The sequence below is a fragment of the Myzus persicae genome, unplaced genomic scaffold (genome assembly GCF_001856785.1).
Source record: "Myzus persicae strain clone G006 unplaced genomic scaffold, MPER_G0061.0, whole genome shotgun sequence".
In the NCBI taxonomy this organism is placed as follows: Eukaryota; Metazoa; Arthropoda; class Insecta; order Hemiptera; family Aphididae; genus Myzus; species Myzus persicae.
The window spans coordinates 324470-343565 of NW_019102509.1; the positions used below are offsets into that span (position 1 = coordinate 324470).

General features: G+C 28.3%; 1 protein-coding gene across 1 annotated transcript in view; it reads left to right on the top strand.

The window, feature by feature from the left end:
* Window positions 1-406: 406 nt before the first annotated feature.
* The window catches only part of LOC111032308 (potassium channel subfamily K member 1-like), a 38559-nt gene continuing 19869 nt past the window's right edge, over window positions 407-19096 (top strand). Inside the window, exon 1 of the mRNA XM_022312580.1 lies at window positions 407-690. Coding sequence (XP_022168272.1) covers window positions 519-690 — 172 coding nt within the window. The 5' untranslated portion in view covers window positions 407-518. The remainder of the gene's footprint in view (window positions 691-19096) is intronic.

A 19096-nucleotide genomic window follows, 5' to 3' on the forward strand; every position in this document is an offset into this window, starting at 1 on the left:
AGGAACAGCTGACCAGCCGACTCGTCGCACAACTAGTACGTGGCGCGCGATACCTACACAGGTGTGTATACGGCACCGTCGCGCATAAAGATGCCCTTAGGAAGGTTCCGTAATTTCGTTGGCGCCATCCGACGGTGGATTGGCTGCGAGGCGTTACTTTTGGCGAATGGCAGTCGTCGGACTATATAATATGTAGTATATACACGCGAGGGGAGGGAAAGGGTAGTGGGCCGCGCGCGCGCGCGTGTGTGTGTGTGTGTGTGTGTGTGTGTGTGTAGGGGCAGGGGGGGGGTGTCTCGGGCGCGTGGGATACGTACTACTGCTATTATTATTATTATTATTATTATTACACACCAAAGGGCTGCCGCCGCCGGCGTCCTCGGGGCGCGACGTCGCGCCGCCCGGCAGTCAGTCACCGGCCGACCGTGTTGCGATGACGAGACCGCCGCGCCAGCGGAGCGCGCCACGAGCCGCCCGGCATTAGCGCGGACCGCCGTCGTGCGCGTCGTGCGGTCGCCATGTGGTCGCCGGCCACCGTACGCCTGTTGGTGTTCATCGGCTTTTACGTGTCGTTCTTGGCCGTCGGAGCATTTGTGTTCTCTGCCATCGAGGCGCCGGAGGAAGCCGCTCGGGTCAGGGAGCTCAAGGACCTCCGGCAGGATTTTCTCGACGGGCACACGTGTGTCGGAGGTATATACATCTCCTACATAGTATATACATACACATATATATATATATATATATGGAGCCCCCACGGGGGGGGGGGGGCTGTTGGACCTGGAGTACCGTTGAAATGATTCAATATTAAAGAATATTTTACGATACAATTGTATATAGAAATCGAGAATGGGACACTAGCATCGGTTGTGTTTTATTGGAAGTTCTGTATAGGGCCGCTCAAAAACATTAAGTCCACGGGCCCTCAAAGTCGATGTGGGAGGCCCATATATATATATATATATAGTATATACATTAAACATTTTTTTTTTGTATTACTTTTTAATTAAGAACAGTGTAGTCTGTAAATATCTTTTTACAATAAGTTCCAATGATGTTTATGGTTAACATTAAATAGGATAAAATAAGAATCTAAAATAAATTGCCGAAGTTGTACAATGGCCGAGGACATGAGTGAAGAAGCCATCCTTGGCTCGTGATACTTCGTGAGAGAGTTAGTCAATAGGTAGGTGAAGGCATCAAGTTCGTCTTAGGGGCCTTTTGGAGCCATCTGGAATAGTGAGAACGGGCAGTTCAGAGATTAGTGGGTTGTGCTATATAGTTGTGAAAATTAGAATGCAGATAGTTATTAATATACCTGGGCAAAGTTCGTAAAGTTGGGATAGAGTATATCATTTGAAATGGTACGGAGCTTTGGTTATTTTACGAAGACATGGATTGGAATGTTTGGATTTAGTTGACGTTGGTGGGTTTAGCAGATTCCCATTGCACCTAAATATCATGAGTCCAAATTGGTTTGAGGAGCAGTTTATATAGGAGAAGTTTAGTCGTGAGAAGAAGTAGTTGGCGACAACGGTTGTTTAAGGAGTAGCGCGTATAGTATGGATATGCATTTCTATGGTAAGCCGACGGTCCAAGTGTAGACTTGGATAACGAAAACGTTTTATATAAACATTATAAACCTAATTTAATAAATTATTGTAATCGTATATTTATACAATATACACAGCTCACAGTTGTATACATATCACTCGTATATACACGTTGATTGACGTACTTATGTATCATTATGTACTGCAACAACAGGATCCTATACGGAGAATAATAATTTTGTTATGTTACAGTTCTTTGCAGTTATTTATCTAACATGATATATGAATACTATGGTCGTATGTTAGCTATGTGACGCATATTATTATCCTGTGGGGTACCATTTGAGTTTTTTTTTTTTAAAGGATGTCAAAATTTGAGCACTCCAATTTTTTCTCATCGTCGATCCACTTTTTCTTCATCTCAGTAAAACACACTCACGTACCTACTTATTTTACGTATTTGCGGTGAATGTACGCAAGAGTTGAAGTGTTTTAATACACTCGATATCTTAACGAACTTAACACATTTGAAAGTCGGGAAGCTGGAAATAGATTTTGTCATGACAATAATATACATTAGCCCCATACAATATATCATACTATATTTTACAAGCATTATGGTTTTCATGATATTATATTTTAACTTTTGTGTATCAGCCATCAGCGTGTTGGTATGTTTTATGGCACTCCAATAAGATGTGGAAAAGTACATGCCAAAGTACACCCTGCCACCCACTCCACCCCAAATGGGCCCCTACTATTATATATGTAGGTAATACTATACTTTGAAAGCGAACGTCCGACGGCACCCATATTATTATGTACATATATACAACTTTCGGTTATTATACTTATTATAAGAGACGCATCGCCGTCGTTGAGAACTTTGTACACTCAATATATTTTATTTTTAAATTCAAGTAATATGTGTATTACATAAAAGACGAATTATATTCTAATGTCTTTATCATTTGGACTTTGTTAATAAGCACCAACCGTAGTTGTTAATTATAAAATATAATGTTCAAGTCACGCTGGTTTGTTTATACGGCATTATGAGAACCATGTGAACTGTGTATTTTATTGATTGCAATAATCGTCTACTTCGTTTCGGTAGATTTTTTAAACGGATCGAGGTTTAAAAAAACACAATTATTATTCAAGTGTCCGGTGTTGAAACTGTACAAAATTCGTATTGACGGATCCAAAAGAATTATGTTCTCGTATGTTTGGATCCTAGCCCCGAAACACGTAATATTATAACAGACGATAATTGACAATGACCGGTATAAGAGAATGTATCGTTTTATTAGAATATTATTATGTTACATAGGTATTTTTTATTTTTCAACGATACCCTCGACATCAGTGGCCATTGGTAGTGGCTCACAGATATCATTGTCATTTGCATATAGATTATATAATGCACTATTGTCACCATTAATAAATACACATATTATTACATGATATTAACGACTTCGGTGATCAGTAAGTTAAGAGATACTGTAACATAATATACAATATAATAGATGACATAATATATACAATAATAGTATCATATATATGGTGTATACTAATGTGATATCCACCGTAAATATAGGTATCATCGTACATAACATGTGTCCGGATTGTCAAGTTGTACGTGATACACTACGTTATATTGTACGTGTATATAATAATCAGACTTCGGCAACAATTTGGACTGTTGAGAGACAATGGTGCATTATATGGTATTAGTGTTTGATAGGATATTATTGGTATATTGCGTGTAGCGGTCGTCATGTATGTTGGACAAATTGTTGGTTGATGTATGAAATATATAAGCACTATAGATTTTTTTATTTTTTTAATATAATTTCTTTGTGATAAAAAAGTAGATTTCCTTTGAAAATATATAGTGGGTTTTTTAAAGAAGATCATGAAATACCAATATAAGGTTCTACAATATGTTTAATATTACCCAACATTTTATTTGATGCAATTTATTCACATATTAAATCATATTAATTATTAGCTGGCTAATATTATTAATAATAATTATTATTTATTTTCCGTTCATAAATTAATATTCTTAACACTTCATTTCAACTATATTTATATCGTCATTATATTTTTAAAGTTGTTCTTAAGAAGTTTATATCACTACACGATACTGCTTAAATTGTTTAAAAATTCAAGTGTCTATTTGAAAATCGAATGACCTTAAATAATTTGTTTGTTTACTATTTAATTTATATTTTTTTATAATCTAATCTGTTCTTAGTGGCATTTTTGTTGTTGACCATTAAGCTGTATTACATTAGCAATTGTACTATCTTATTTTTAATATAGTATTGGGTAGTTTGCATTGTGTGCTTTTTACTTGATACTTGTAAGTTTTAGGTTACCATACTATAATACACATGTACAATTCTAATAACTATATTTAACGAATTTACTGTAGAGCTATTAAATATTAGTATAATATATCTTAATTAACTTAACAAAGTTAATAACTTCAAGTTACATACGAAAATAATATGCTGATATTTTGTTACCACATGGTGTATTATGCAATCCATATGCAAATCTATATCTACAAATCACTTCCGGTGATACCTAGCTGCTGCCTATAGGGTGTCTTAAAAAAAAATCAGATGTTCAAAACGTAACTGTGACTCATAATTTATTTCAGTAAGAGTTATCAAGATCAAAATTGTTTTCGTATCAAAAATAATAATAAAATATTAACTAAAATGAAATCATCTAGACGTAATAGTGTAATGGTGACGTTAAACAATACAACAAAGTTAAATCATAGTTCTACGTACAATAGTAATATAAACTATAAGATAACAGGTATAATCTTTTGTTAAGAAAATATCATTTCGAATAAAATATCTTCCAATAAATTATATTAGTGTATAAGATTAATCTAAATAAATAAATATTGAATTCGTTATGTTAAGTTGTACAATACCTATTTATCACGTTTACTTAACATTGTCAATAACCCGGAACAATACACAGACACACAGTTAAGCTTAAATCAGAAGCATTTAAACTTTACCGTAATGCAGGGTTAAATATTAAGTATAATTAATTTAAAGTTAAGTAACCCTTTTACGATTAACAATACTTATTCTTAATCAAAATGTATTCGTGCCTATATTTAATAATACATATTATATGTATATGCTAATAACTTGATTTTTCTTATATATTTTGTATATTTTAAATGCATGTTCTATATAAAATGGGAGAGCATGTAATAAATCATAATAAATACATCAAAGTGCTCAAAATAAATAAATGCGTAGTGGTGGTTGATTCGTGTATATTACGCAATTCAAAAACATTAAATTAGAACATTCAAAGATGACAATAATGCTCATTAGTGTATTTTGAAAGTAAAGGATGGTTTTAATTAAATATAAGTAAAAAATTGTAACTGAGTATTAATTTAAAAAGGCAAATCAGTGTGTTTTTACTTTTTTAAACAATGAAAGGGTTAATACTTAATAGGTAATATAGAATGTATTTTGTACTTGTATATAAATAAATAATGATAGTCATCGACTGATGTTTGCATTTATTTTACAACAACAAATTAAGTTTGACACTTTATGATATATATTTCTAGTAATTTGCAAACTCAATGAAATATCAACAAATTTATGTATTTTGTTCCTTATAGAATGTATAATACCTAAATTATTTAAATTAGATAAAAACAAACATGTAACCGGGAAGGTTAGAAATCCATAATTGTTATATAATTTGTGTGGTTATCATATAAATTACAATAAACTGTAATTAAAAAGCATATTAATAAAACCTTATTGATTACATCGGAGCAAAAATTCGACAAATGTATGTTTATCATCGATTCTTCCAAAAAACTTTTGTTTGATAGAAATTGGATTGTTATGATAAATATTAACACGGTTTTTACTTATTGTAAATTATAAATAATAATTTAAAAACTTAAAGTGAAAAATTATTATTCTCTTGCCGAGTTGTGTAGAAAATCGCAAAACATATTTTAATGAATACGAATACATGGTGAGCTAACGGTCCCTTAAACGTGATTTAGTGGCGCATTATTTGTCCATTAAATTTTAGTGAACCATTAAATTAATCAATTTTTTATTTTAATTCTGGCTCTGGTGTACCTCTGACCTCTATTTGTGTGTATACTGAACTATACTCATTGTTGTAGTTGTTTGGACTGTAACATTCCATTCGCAAATAGGAATCAAAAATAAAATTTATAATTTGATTTGCAATTTGTCCATTCAAATAGCAATGATTATACTTACAAACTTTTACTTTTTCTTTTAACTGCCCACCTATAAAAATGCCTCCACTCGGTAAAGTTACAAATAATTTGTTATACCTTAATTTTTATCCTATTTACATCAACTAATTTTTATCGTATTTTTGTACACATGAAACCGGATGAAATAAATTGACGATTTTGGTGTAAAGGATTTGCCTATCTATAACTCCGTGTTAAAAATATTGAAATGGATTTAAAAAACAACGAAATGTTACCTATGCCTCATAAGTTATAGATTCCTCTAAATGACCGTTTTATGGTATGAACGGTAAAAGGAAAATACCCGTCAAAAGCGTGCACCGTGACTTGGTGAACGTAAGTCAGATGTCTTGGATGTAAGCGTCTTATGATACAACAAGTGTAGCCTTAATATTATGAACAATAAAAAAGAACAATAGATTTTAGTTGGAAATTATGTTTAAGGACACCGTATTTGAGAAAATGATCAGTGTTCACGTATTATGCTAAGATTATTTAAAAATAAATGTCAAGTTTGTTTGTATAAAACATTTGTATTGTTTCCAATACACGTCATATAACATAAAAATGGGCACGTTGTAATAAATACTCAACATTATGAAAATATTTTGTAGGAATACTTTTCATATTTCCAGAAAAAAAATCAATACATTTAAAACAATAAATAATAAATAGCTGTTTATGGTTAATTATGAATTCTTGCAGTATCACTAATATCAAGGTCAATATAACCGTAATACCTACAACAAATCACATTGAAACAATTTATTTGTGAAGATAAAAAAAAAAAAATGTATAAAAGTTTTATATCTGATAATTTTTGAAAAATTGTGCAGGGTAAAATTATTTAATGTGTTTGATTTACATTTATTTATTTATATTATTGACTAACAATGAGCGGAAGCACTAAAATTACATTTAGTATACCTAGCTGTTATACAACGTCTGATAAATTATCCATAATTTTGTTCGCCATAAAATATTGCATATTAAGCAATTAACAAATGTTTTATTCGTTATAGTAATGTAAAGAAGCTGAATGCAAGTAAAATGAAAGTATATTATTATTATTTTTCGTCAAATTATTCCAACAGAAATTACGTATTGAATTAACTTAATTTTCAAATAAATCATTTAGATTTAATAAAAATGAATATTTTGGTTATTAGTGCTTTTTATCGAATTTATAAAGACATTTAGCTTGATCAATTTTCATAATAGACCGATATATTGTGTCTCAAATTTCTAAACAACAATACAAAAAATAAACATTTAACATAAATGTCAACGAAAAATAAAAAGTAAAAATGTATAAACCTTCATTTATGTTTTCAGATAGTCAAAAATGAATAAAATAAGAAAAAGCAATTTCATATATTTATTTTGTGTAATATGAATCAACTTTGTAGTTGAAAGAGATTCGTTTTAGACAAGAAAAACGACAAAAAATCCTATAAAATACGAACTTTTATTGTCAACTATCAAAATTAAATGTACATTTTACTATAAAATCAGCAGTAACGATAGTATTTATATGATAATTTTTTTAACGATTGTATTTAAAACTATATGAAGATTTTTTTATACTTTTTTTATGAAAAATGTGAGTTTAAATTTAATCGAATTATAAAATTGTATTGAAAACATTTCTTCTAATCTCTTGTTTTATATTCCGAGAGGAAAGATAAATTCATGGCTTTATAATGATGTGTGTTTGAAAACACAAAAAGCAAAATAATGCTTCAATCTACAATATTGAGTATGTTTTTGTTAAAAAATTGGGAGGTAAAAAGTGGAAAATTCCCAATACTTTTTTCAATAAATGAAAAAATGTATTAAACAATATCGAAAAGTGATTATACTTTATGAACATTAGTTTTTGACGAAGTCTAATTTGTTCTTTTATGCAGTTCAAAAAAAAAAAAAAAATAGCCGAATTTTCACGAAAATATTTATATTAATTTTCTAGGCATGATGTTATTTAAAAATATTTTGACTCTTTTTGAGCCATTCAAAGACGCTCAAAATATTTAACCTCATTCGTTATTAGTACACCTATTGATCAAATTTTTATTTTTAAGTCAACAATTTAGAAAATTGAATATGTTAGGTGGAAACTTACACTGCCCATCATCAGTTATTCTTAAGACGTATTAAATATATTATTTTGAAAATAATGAAAATAATGCATTCAATTTAAGCCTTTCGTTCGTTCAAAAGTATATGTTCAAATCCAGTTTATAATATATTAATATGTTGTCAACACTTTACCGAAGTATTTCAAAACCTTTTATAATAAGTCTTGTCATAAATAATTCGTCTACAACCTAAATATATGAAATTAAGATAGTTATAATTTATTTAAATATATTAAAGTGGAAATAGTTTTGTCAGTGTAACATATACGCGACACCTTCAGTGCAATTTGTTTCTAAACTTTTTCATTACACACTTCCACCAAAAAAAATTCATAACACGTAGCAAGAATGTTGACAAAAGAATAGTTCATTAGACATGTCTAAGAAGCCTTTTGTTAAAAGTACGAATTATATCAAAGTCAAAACTCATTTTATGACTTATTGTGTTTAAGTACATATTTTTCTAGTATTTCTTTGGAAATATTAAACAATCTCAAAACATTTGAATCATCAAACTAATTTAACTTATTTGAAACTGTTTATTTTCCTACATGTAGTATATGTAAGTTGAAACTTATTAAAGAAATACATTTTGTTTTTCAACACTATTTTAACTCGTATTATATATTTAGATGTACTCGTATAGTATCATTTAGAACTAATATAATTCTTTATTGGTAAGTTATAACTTTATACACTTTAAACATTAAAGATGTATGACTCTAATTAATACGATTAATGTGATGACTTTATTAGCTCTATTAGTTGTATGATGTTGTATTTTTCTCTGATAACTATTTAAGGGAGGATAAGAATTCATTTTTTTGACAACTCAAAATCTGAAAATTGGTAAGAAACTATCAATGGTAATAAGAATTTGTAAAACAAAATAACAAACTTGATTTCGTCGTACATAAATAAAGTCACAGATCATTAACATATTAATTCCTGTATGTATGTGTGGGTAGTATTCTCGGAAATTCGATGTTTATTATACATCAACCTGACAGGATTCAGGAATGAAAAACAAACATAATTTTTTTGTTATTTTATCGTGCATAACAAAAACGATTCTATCTAATGCAAGTGCGTTCGAAATCATCCCGTCGTGTAACAATACAAAAGCTAGAGAGGATTAACGTTTAAGCATATCACAATATTATTATATATATTTTGAAATATCTATGTTGAATCAAATTTACTGATCGGTTTAAATTAATTAACTAAAGTAATGTTTTGTAGTTAAAAAATGATACGGACCATAATATCTGTAGATTTTTTTTAGTTATTTTTTAGTGATATCAAAACCTATGTCTTTTTCAATGGTTCAGCTAGTTTAGTCGCCGTGTTCATACTTCTTTCTTGGTTTAATTTGTTATTTGATAAAGGAGGCTTTGGTTTAATATAAAATGATATTTTTTAATAGTATTTAGTCAATGACTGTGGTTAAATATCAGTGTAGGTTTAAACAGTTTTGAATTTGATTAGGAAGTAAGTCATTTGGAATGCTAGGTTTTCGTTTTGTTTGTTCTGGTATTCATTATTTGTAATTGATTTTGTAACACTTGAAAATAAATTTAGAAATTATATATATTATTTGGGTATGAGGTGCTGATGTGAGGGAAGGGGGAGTTTACACAATGTTAGTATTACGATTTGAATTATATTTAATTAATTTATGTTTTCATTTTTGCAAGGTGATTGACGTTTGTTGATTTCGAAGTTACTGCAGATTTTTAAAAATTTTACATCCACGGTTAGTTTGTGGGGCGATAACCATTACATAATGAACATTTTGCTTGGAGGTCACGACTTTTGGCACAGGTGTCAGTTCGGTGGTTTCCTCCACAGCGGACGCATGTGGGCGGTTGTTGCAGTATGCTATAATGTGGCCATAGTTTCGGAAGTTAGACATTGATATCCGAATGATATGGCTCTTTGTTGATTCGATTTTTATTTTGTTACAGAATACATATTTAAAGTTCGAATAAATCTTTATTATTTATTGTTTAGCGCTGGTTCTAAATAAACAAAAAAAAAAAAATAGAGTTAGAGATGTTTTGGATGTTCTCTGAAGAGAGTCCATAACGATTCTCCCCAAGAAAACTTCTTTTTGAAGTTTCCCTTTATACATAGGTGTAATTGACTTGCGTGATGAGATGTACATTTTATTTTTGATAACAATCCGATATGGTTTATTTTCGTTTAATTGGTACGTAAAAAAATTGGCTTTTGATTCTATTAAAAACTTTATGATTGCTCTGTCTGCATTTGGGGAAGTATTTTAGTTTAAGTAGGTCAGTAAAGCTTTTAGATTTATCAGTTGGTTCCATTTCATTTTTATTTTTTAGTATTTAAGTTTTGACGAATACTGAAGGGGAAGTTTTGTGATGGTTCCGTCATCCGTGATGGTTTCTATTTCCAAATCGTTATTATGTGATAAACTTTCAAATCTATTGCGACTAGGAAATTGTGTGTGTGAGTAGTTTTAATTGATTTATATAATAGTGATAATCCTGCTGAATTTAAACGTTAATGACGTAATTTGGGCGAGACGACCCCAGTCCAGCTGAGATCGAAGATTTCGTTTATATCTGAATCATTAGTAGCGTCTCTTATTAGATTGTTGTATGGTGTTTTGATTTATAAATTTAATCGTCGGCACTAATGGCTTTTGTTTAACAGACGTTGAGTTTTGTTTGGTGGGGAGTTTTGGAGGATGTTCATTGTAGATATCGATGGCCGTGTTTCTGTGTAATTTTCTTTATTTAAACATTTTGTTCTGGGGGAGTTATTGAGTGCGAAATGCTTTAAGGGTAGAAATAGGTACTCACAAAAACCTGTTAGACGTACCTAATATTCTGAATACTGGGAGTATAACTTTGAAAAAAAACTATTAGTCTTAAGTTAACTTTTTTTCTAAAATAGCAAGAGCGTCACAAAAACATATTTTACTGGTTGACGACTGTGAGGCAGCATAAGCATTCCAGTTAGGTGTGACAAGCTGATGATTTAATAAATTGACTTATCATTTTAAAAGTCAATACATTTTTTTTATCATAGTCATAATTTGCACAAATAGCTTTTACTATTTTTTTTCTTTTTTATGAAAACCTGTATTTTAAGATTAATATTCTGGATATTAATAATTGTCTGAAAATGTCAATATTACAGGAATAGATAAATGTTTAAAAACATTTAAAGTTTATTAGACTGAAGAAGTGCATCAAAACTATGCCGTACCACATCACTCACTCAAATTGTATAAACTTTAAATGCCTATAATGAAATAGTTTGGTTCAGTATTCGATATTTTAAATCAAAACTTTGTGAAACATACTCTACTTTAAAATATTTGAAAAAAAATATTTTTCCATTGCAAAAAATTGTGAAACTTAGTAAGCTTTGGGTATAAAAATTAGATTTTTTCAATAATATTTTGTAATTAAATTATATAACAAGTTTTTCCAGAAACGCTGAGTACAACTGTTTTTACAAGTTAATTTTAAATTTTAAATAGGTATTTAATTTGAATTAAAAATATAGTTTATAGTCTCCTACATATATGGATTCTACTAATTTATATGAATATTATTTTAGCAATTAATTTTAAATACTTCTATTTTTAATGAAAATCTAATAATGTTATTTTGATCAGTAAAATAAAATGTATTTATTTAACAAATAATTAATGTTTTAATCATAAAAACATATGTTTCAAAGAAAAATATTTGAATATTAAGAATAATTACATATTATAAGTAGGTACATAAGATATTTTGATAAAAATATTCGTTTTTTAATACATTTTTCAAAGATCTAAATTATATATATTTATATATTAAGATTAATCAGATTGTATTAGACTATGGTTGTTGTATAATCTTAAGACTATCGAAGCAAGACAGCGGGTACTCTGTTTAAAAGCTTACTTGTTACAAGCTTATGTTTAAAGCTTATTTATTATCATTTTACTACTCATAAAAATAAAATAATTTTTAAACTGTCTTTGCAATTTTTAAAGCCTAGTTGGAACAACAATACAACATATATGGATTAATTTTATATTATAATTATATTATTGTGATATGGTACAATTAAACAACCACCAAAAACGAATAAAATATTAAACTATAAACTAATATTTGAGTTTTAATTATAAATAGAGAATATTTTTTTTCTAATTCTTGATATCATGACTCACTATAGCAAGTATTATAATTTGTTGTGTACAAAGTAAATGATTAAGTTAATAATACTATTGCATCTTCTGGGTTTTATATTATTGGGTATAGTATAAAATATGTAGTATAATTTTACCAAATTAAATTAAATTAATTTTATATTTTAAATTAATTTTTTGTACCTTCGATCAAACTTTAGTTGTATTAGCTATAAGTTGTATCAGTTATGAGTGTTTTAGCTTGAACGGCTAACTCAACTTCTACAAAATATTATCATTCTTCTGCCAGTGCTAGGGAACATACCTATGTTACAATGTTACACATATTCCCAACAGACACCACCTCTGGTGAAGTAATCAAAAGTGAAGACAGTGTGAGTATGTTTTGCTACCGTAAATTTAATTACACAACAAAATGAAACTGTAAGCAATAGAAGAAAACCTAAAACCTTAAACCAAAAATAAACTCTCAACACTTAAGTATTGCGTTTAATAAAATATATTCTACGGGGATCCAACCACAAGTGTTGATGTCTTAGACATTTTTAGCGTTAGCATCGATCGGCAAAATTTTAAAGTTAAACAACTTACATACAAAAAAAAACTTAAACATAGACCATAGATACAAGACCATATTTTAGACACTCGTTTTGCTTCATTCATTTCTGCCCAATACGTAGTGTCGTATTTAATAATAATTTTAAAAGTAACAAATTGCACCTAAAAGAAAACAGTTTGGATGTGCGTGAAGTTGCCCAATCCCCCTATATAATACTTATATATATTATATTATTAATATATAATACTTATAAAAAGCGTAAATTAGTAATAAATCTAAAATGTGTAAAGAATATTCTTAATTAAATAAGAAGCCTAAAATATTAATACTAATAAAAAATCTAAATATACACCCAAAAATCTAAATTGAATAAAAATATTCTTAATTGGATTAAATGCCTAAAATAATAAAAAAAGAAGTGTATATTAATAATTTAACTTAAATAAACAAAAAATGTAAATTAATAAAATAAATCTAAAATGAACAATAAATATTTTTAATTTAAAATCCTAGTTGAATATAAATGTTTATACCAGCTTCGAATGCGTAGGTGAATAAAGATGGGCCATGCAAAATCTAGGTTCCTGGGTGGTAAAGTGGGGAGGGGGGGCTAAGGTCAGGTTGCCCCCTCCCAGTTAAAAATTTGTTTTCTGGGGAAACCAAAACCATGCAAATTTTAAAAATTCCATCCCAATTCCTAGCAAATGAGTAGCAATTTTTCTAAAGTGGTTTGAAGTTCCTTTATTGAAGGGGGGGGGGGGAACTTCACGCACATACCATTTGGATCCAAATTTAGTTAAAACTATGCCTACTGACATTTATTTTATGACGTTTTCACATTTATCTGTAATTTTCTTTAACACGTTTTAGTAATATTTCATATAAATATAACACATCTTAAAATTAATTTTTGTAAGTCCTATAATATCCAGCCTTTACAGTACAGAAAACATTTACAAACAACTACGAATATATTTATTGCTAGCTAAAAATCTAAAAACAACTGAATATTTTTAATTTGTCAATAATATCCAGGTATAGTACATTGTTATATTGTATAATGACATTTAATATTTTAATATTAAATTAATGGAACTGTATCCAAGTTTTAATAGAATCGTATAATTAGAGGAGAACGTTTTTTAATTTGTTCCAAAGTTTTGCTATTGAAATTAAAATTGAAGTTCAATTTTTTTTTTTATTTGTTACGTTTGAAAAACTTCTAATTTGAGAATTATGACAAAGTAAATATTTAAATGAAACTATAAAGCATAGATCACTAGAAATTGTTCAATGCCTTTGATACAAAAGAGTTACCTACTTGATGAAATATTTAATTCTAAATATCGTAAAATATGTATTTTTCACTTCTGCGATGTAGACATAGGATTAATGTTTACGATTAAGATTCAAGATAATCATTAACATTATGATATAACATTAAATGCTAGTATTTTTAAGGTTTTTAATTAAAAAATGACATTTCTTCACATTTTAAAATACCATTACAATTAGGTTAAGATGAAGTCATTGGAATAAAGTTAATAACAGTAATTATATTGAACATAATATTATTATTTTTTATTCAGATGGTCCTTGGAAATGGTGACTAATGGTGATTAAATAAATAAAATTACATTTATAGTTTAGTACCTATAACATTATATTAAATATAAATTATCTGGTATGTGTACAGACTACAGTTGGGTAGGTTTTAAATTAGTTTGAGTGAGTCTTATAGTCTTTAAAAATAAATATTATAATCTTATTGTAAACTTACATTCGGCATGTAAATTATTTTATTAGTAGATACCTACTACCTCTCGATATCTTAATATAATTTGAAACTTGGGGATTTTAATTCTTATTAATATTTCATATCAATATCATAATGCAATTATAGGCAATTAAACATTTAACATACAGGTTAATACTTAATAATTTATGTGTTATAGTTAACCATATTATTAATTATTCTTGGCTTCTGATCAACTGATGTGTTTTGGGTTGGGATATAGTTTATTGCGAAACTGCAAAAGGCTACCTCTACCCTCCAGTATAATAATGTTGTATTCGATTCTGTTTTTAGGTTATACACTGAAACCACGTAACATATATACATTTTGAATGAAAGAGGGACTAGAAAATCGTAGAAAATGTTTAAAGCGAAAGATAAGTCGATAAGGTTAACGGTGGTAGTGAGTAGAAGGTATTTCTCGTGGGAATTGATGACTTATAAAAAGTGAAATAAAATATGGGAATAGAGAGAAAAGATATTTTAGTTAGGACATGGAGTAAGCATTACAAATCGTTGTACCACATTACACCATTATAAACCAAACCCCTCAAGCTTCAAGCGTCAAATACTAAGTGAGATGACTAGATGAGTAGTCAGTAAGCATTTATGAGCATTTTTATATTATTCGACTATTTTAACAAAAAGTCGAGATTTTATCATTTGAATAAAAAAAAAATTTTTCATTAACTAATAAACTAGAAATAAGTTCAATAATGATGATCAAAAATTAAATAATTACTGTGTACTTATATTTTAGTTTGTGAAACCAAAGGGTAGTACTATAATTATAAATAAATATGAAGTGCGTATATATCACTTGAACAGTATTCTAGTCTTGGCTTAAATTATAAATTTAATAATTCATATTATAATATAATATTATTATACAATGCAGTGGTAAATGATAAACCTAATGCGAAATATTTTGAATGCATAACTTTTAATTTGACTTAGAGGTTTTTTTTTGTATTAAGGTCATATTACTAGCCAATTTTTTTCTGAAACTTTTAACATTTTATTCGTCTTATTTACTTGAAATTAATAATTTTTCTATTATTCATCATTGCTTCCCGAGTCTTGTATTGAGTGAAAAAATCCCAATTCAAATTCAAGGTCACGAGTTCGAATATTTCGTTTTACTTTTATCGTCGAACTTACTGTGTATAATATGATATAGGTACCTGTGAATAATGAATATGTAACGAACCTACATTACCAAAACTAACATATTTCGTACCAAAATATTTTATTTCATCTTGCAGGTATAGTAGGATATTACAGGGCGTTTCAAGTACAAATATATGTAATAATGTAATTGTTAAAAATATTTAAAAAGTATTTAATATTTATATAAAACTACGTTAACTACGTTTATCATTACATCCAAAACATAAAACTAGTTTTTAGAAATGTTAAACTTAAAATTACATCATTTTAAAAATCTTGTTTATGATAATTATTAATACCTAAATATACGTAGTTTATATTGAAAAATAAAATAAATGAAACAATTTAAAAGTTATACAACAGCTATACACATTATCTATGAATAACATTTTCTGCAAAGTTAATAATATTTTAATACGTTTTTATGGAAAAGATGTTTAAACTTTCCCTATTAAGTACTAAAAACAAATTATAAATAAAGGTTATTATTTTTATACAATTTAAAAACGTTATTGGTTTGAAAGTATGACATTTCGTAGACTGGAGCTAAGAGATTAAGTTTTTTAAATCAGCATAATTTTTAGTAAGATGTAAAAGAGATAATTATACAGAAATCTTATCTAAACTTTAGATAAGATTCTCGTTAAATTAAACCATAACAATAATTGTGTAATAAAAAAACATAGAATATTAAAACTAACTGTTTTTTTTTTATTCTTTTAATAGGATAAATTAAGAGACAAATTTCATTCTGTCTAAAATAATCATGAACATTGGTCAATTAGACGATTAAACATAAATTAATTATTCATTATAAAACATCTACCTTAGGAATAATTTTTTGCTGTAAAATAACAAACAAAAAAAATCTAAATTTAATTATGTCAAATATGCAAACTTTTTTAGTCGATATACATAAATATTTTAGTGAGTAGGCGAATTAAGTTAACCCAACCTGTATAGTTAATACATTTGAAAGTTATTTCCCTAATAAAACTATAACCACCTAAATATAATTGTCTTCATTCATACATTTTTATATGTTTGATGATTTTGTTTCTTAATTTTTCAGAATAATAGTATAGAATGTATCGTTCTATAAAATAAAATGCCTAATAAGAATGTATTTAAGAATAATTAATATTTTTTATTTAAATAATATTGCAAGTGGCATAAATCAAATCGAAAGATTATAAGACAATAATAATATGGTAGATACTGAAATAAATTATTATAAATGCAATTTAAATGTTGGGATTCGATAAAGAGCTATACATCAATTTCTTTACCACCAATACGGGCTTTTGACACAATTAAACAGATATTACCTTATAATAGTATTATATATTATGAAAGAAGGTGTATTATAACCATTTCTTCGAGATACAGCACTCACTAAGAAAAATGACTCCATCTCGAAAAGTACAAAGGCACAAATGTCATGACTTTTGTCAAAAACCCGCGTAAGTGATTGACAAAAATGGCCGTTTTCTCGTTTCAAAAAGTAAAAAAGTGGGTGTCAGAGAAATGGTTATATTTTATTCTATCAAATATCTGAGCAATTTGTATTTGGACAAACTTTGATTTCAAATAAAATGTAGATTATCCATACAAGTTTGTCACGATATAGGTTTTTTGGAATTGAATAGTTAAATTGTTCAATATAAATATTGGTCTTCAAAAATGTTTGTACAACAAAACGTTTACGTCGTTGAATTAAAATCGCAAATATTTTAGTAAAATTTAAAACCTACATTTTCAAAAATCTAATGTCTATGATACAAAAATATCTCGAACGACTGGGTCGCATTGGCGTATTGCAATTTGAAATTGCTGCTGAACAGAATTTTCACGAATGTTTATCCGTGAATTTACGATGTCGTAACAGTGACCACGGTTTATATCAATTTGAGACTCAAAAGCCTGACTGCTCTATCTCTTACCCAATATAGACAATTCAAGCACGGTTGCAAAGTATATTTGTTTGTATTAGATTTTGGCATTTTGCTATTATTATTCGTGTAGTTCATTTTAAGTTTAACTGTACAATAGTCACTATAGTTACACTCTACTGGTCATGTGATATAAAATATGTGTCGTCCAAATAATCACCCCGATGGCCGTAATATGAATCAGCTGTTACCTTTGGTATTACGTTTGTAGAATACTATATTTTATTATTATCTTTTGTTGTCCTTATTACAAAGTATTTTTGTAATAACTATTTATTTTGTATTTACTGGTACATTGACCATTCCTCCTTAAGTTTCAGTGTTCATTCAGATCGAGCACCCGGAAAAAGACACAATGTTTAATTTTGTTATTATTTGATGTGTAGGTGTTGAGCAAAATTGACGTGCTTAATGTACCTTCATACCAAAGACTGTATAATTATTGTTTCTATTACATTTATGTATCTTTATTTTAAAAACATATTTTTATTATTTTAAGATTAAACTATATTTACTATTTCGTTACTTACCTATGTAATTATAACGCAGTTTAAATTCTGGATGCTAAAGTTTGTATTAAAAAAATCGGTGGCAACAACGATAAATGTTCAAGTATTTATTTCGAGATTAGAAGTACTGACGAACATACGGACCCTCATCTACCATCGTCTGTGACGACGTAATGCACAATTAACATTTTTATGTAACAAGAACTATTTCAGTTTACAAGCAATATTACACGCAATATTTTATCTTTGCTATTTTGCGTTATTCTGAGACGTAGGTATGCTTAGAGAGCCTTAATTATATTAATATAAATATATATATATATATATATATATATATATATAATTATTATTAAGGCTCTCCGGGTATGTTTATAGGTACATCACTATCACCGTGTTCCGTGTTAGTGAACCGTATGGTTAAGAAATTATCATAATATAGGAACCTTTCAAATTGTTGTTAATTCTTGGTAACTAGGTATACTTTGCCATGTGGTTAGCCAGTTATTAATGAATGAATGATTAGGTAGTGAAATAATTTCCCCCTAATTTATAGTATAATATAATTTAATTTGGTAAGCAAAAAAAAAATTTAGAAACGCGCCTATCACAGTATCACCCTGTGTATACACGGAATGCGACGTTGATAGTGGAATAGTAGGTATTACTTGAGAAATTAAGAGTCTAGAAAATTTTTATTTTTTATTCATAAAAAGCGAATCAAATTAATGTTACACTATGTGCAGTGCATCACAATATTCTTTTCTGAAAAAAAAAATAAGTGTTTCGGAATAAAGTAGGTATATTTTTGGTCGTTATTTTATGATTACACCGAAATGCAGTGTATAATTCAACTTTTATAATTTATAATTTATTATAATTTTTTTTTTTAGTGTTGTAACAACTTTCGTACATATATAAAAAAAAAAGTGTTCCCCATGTA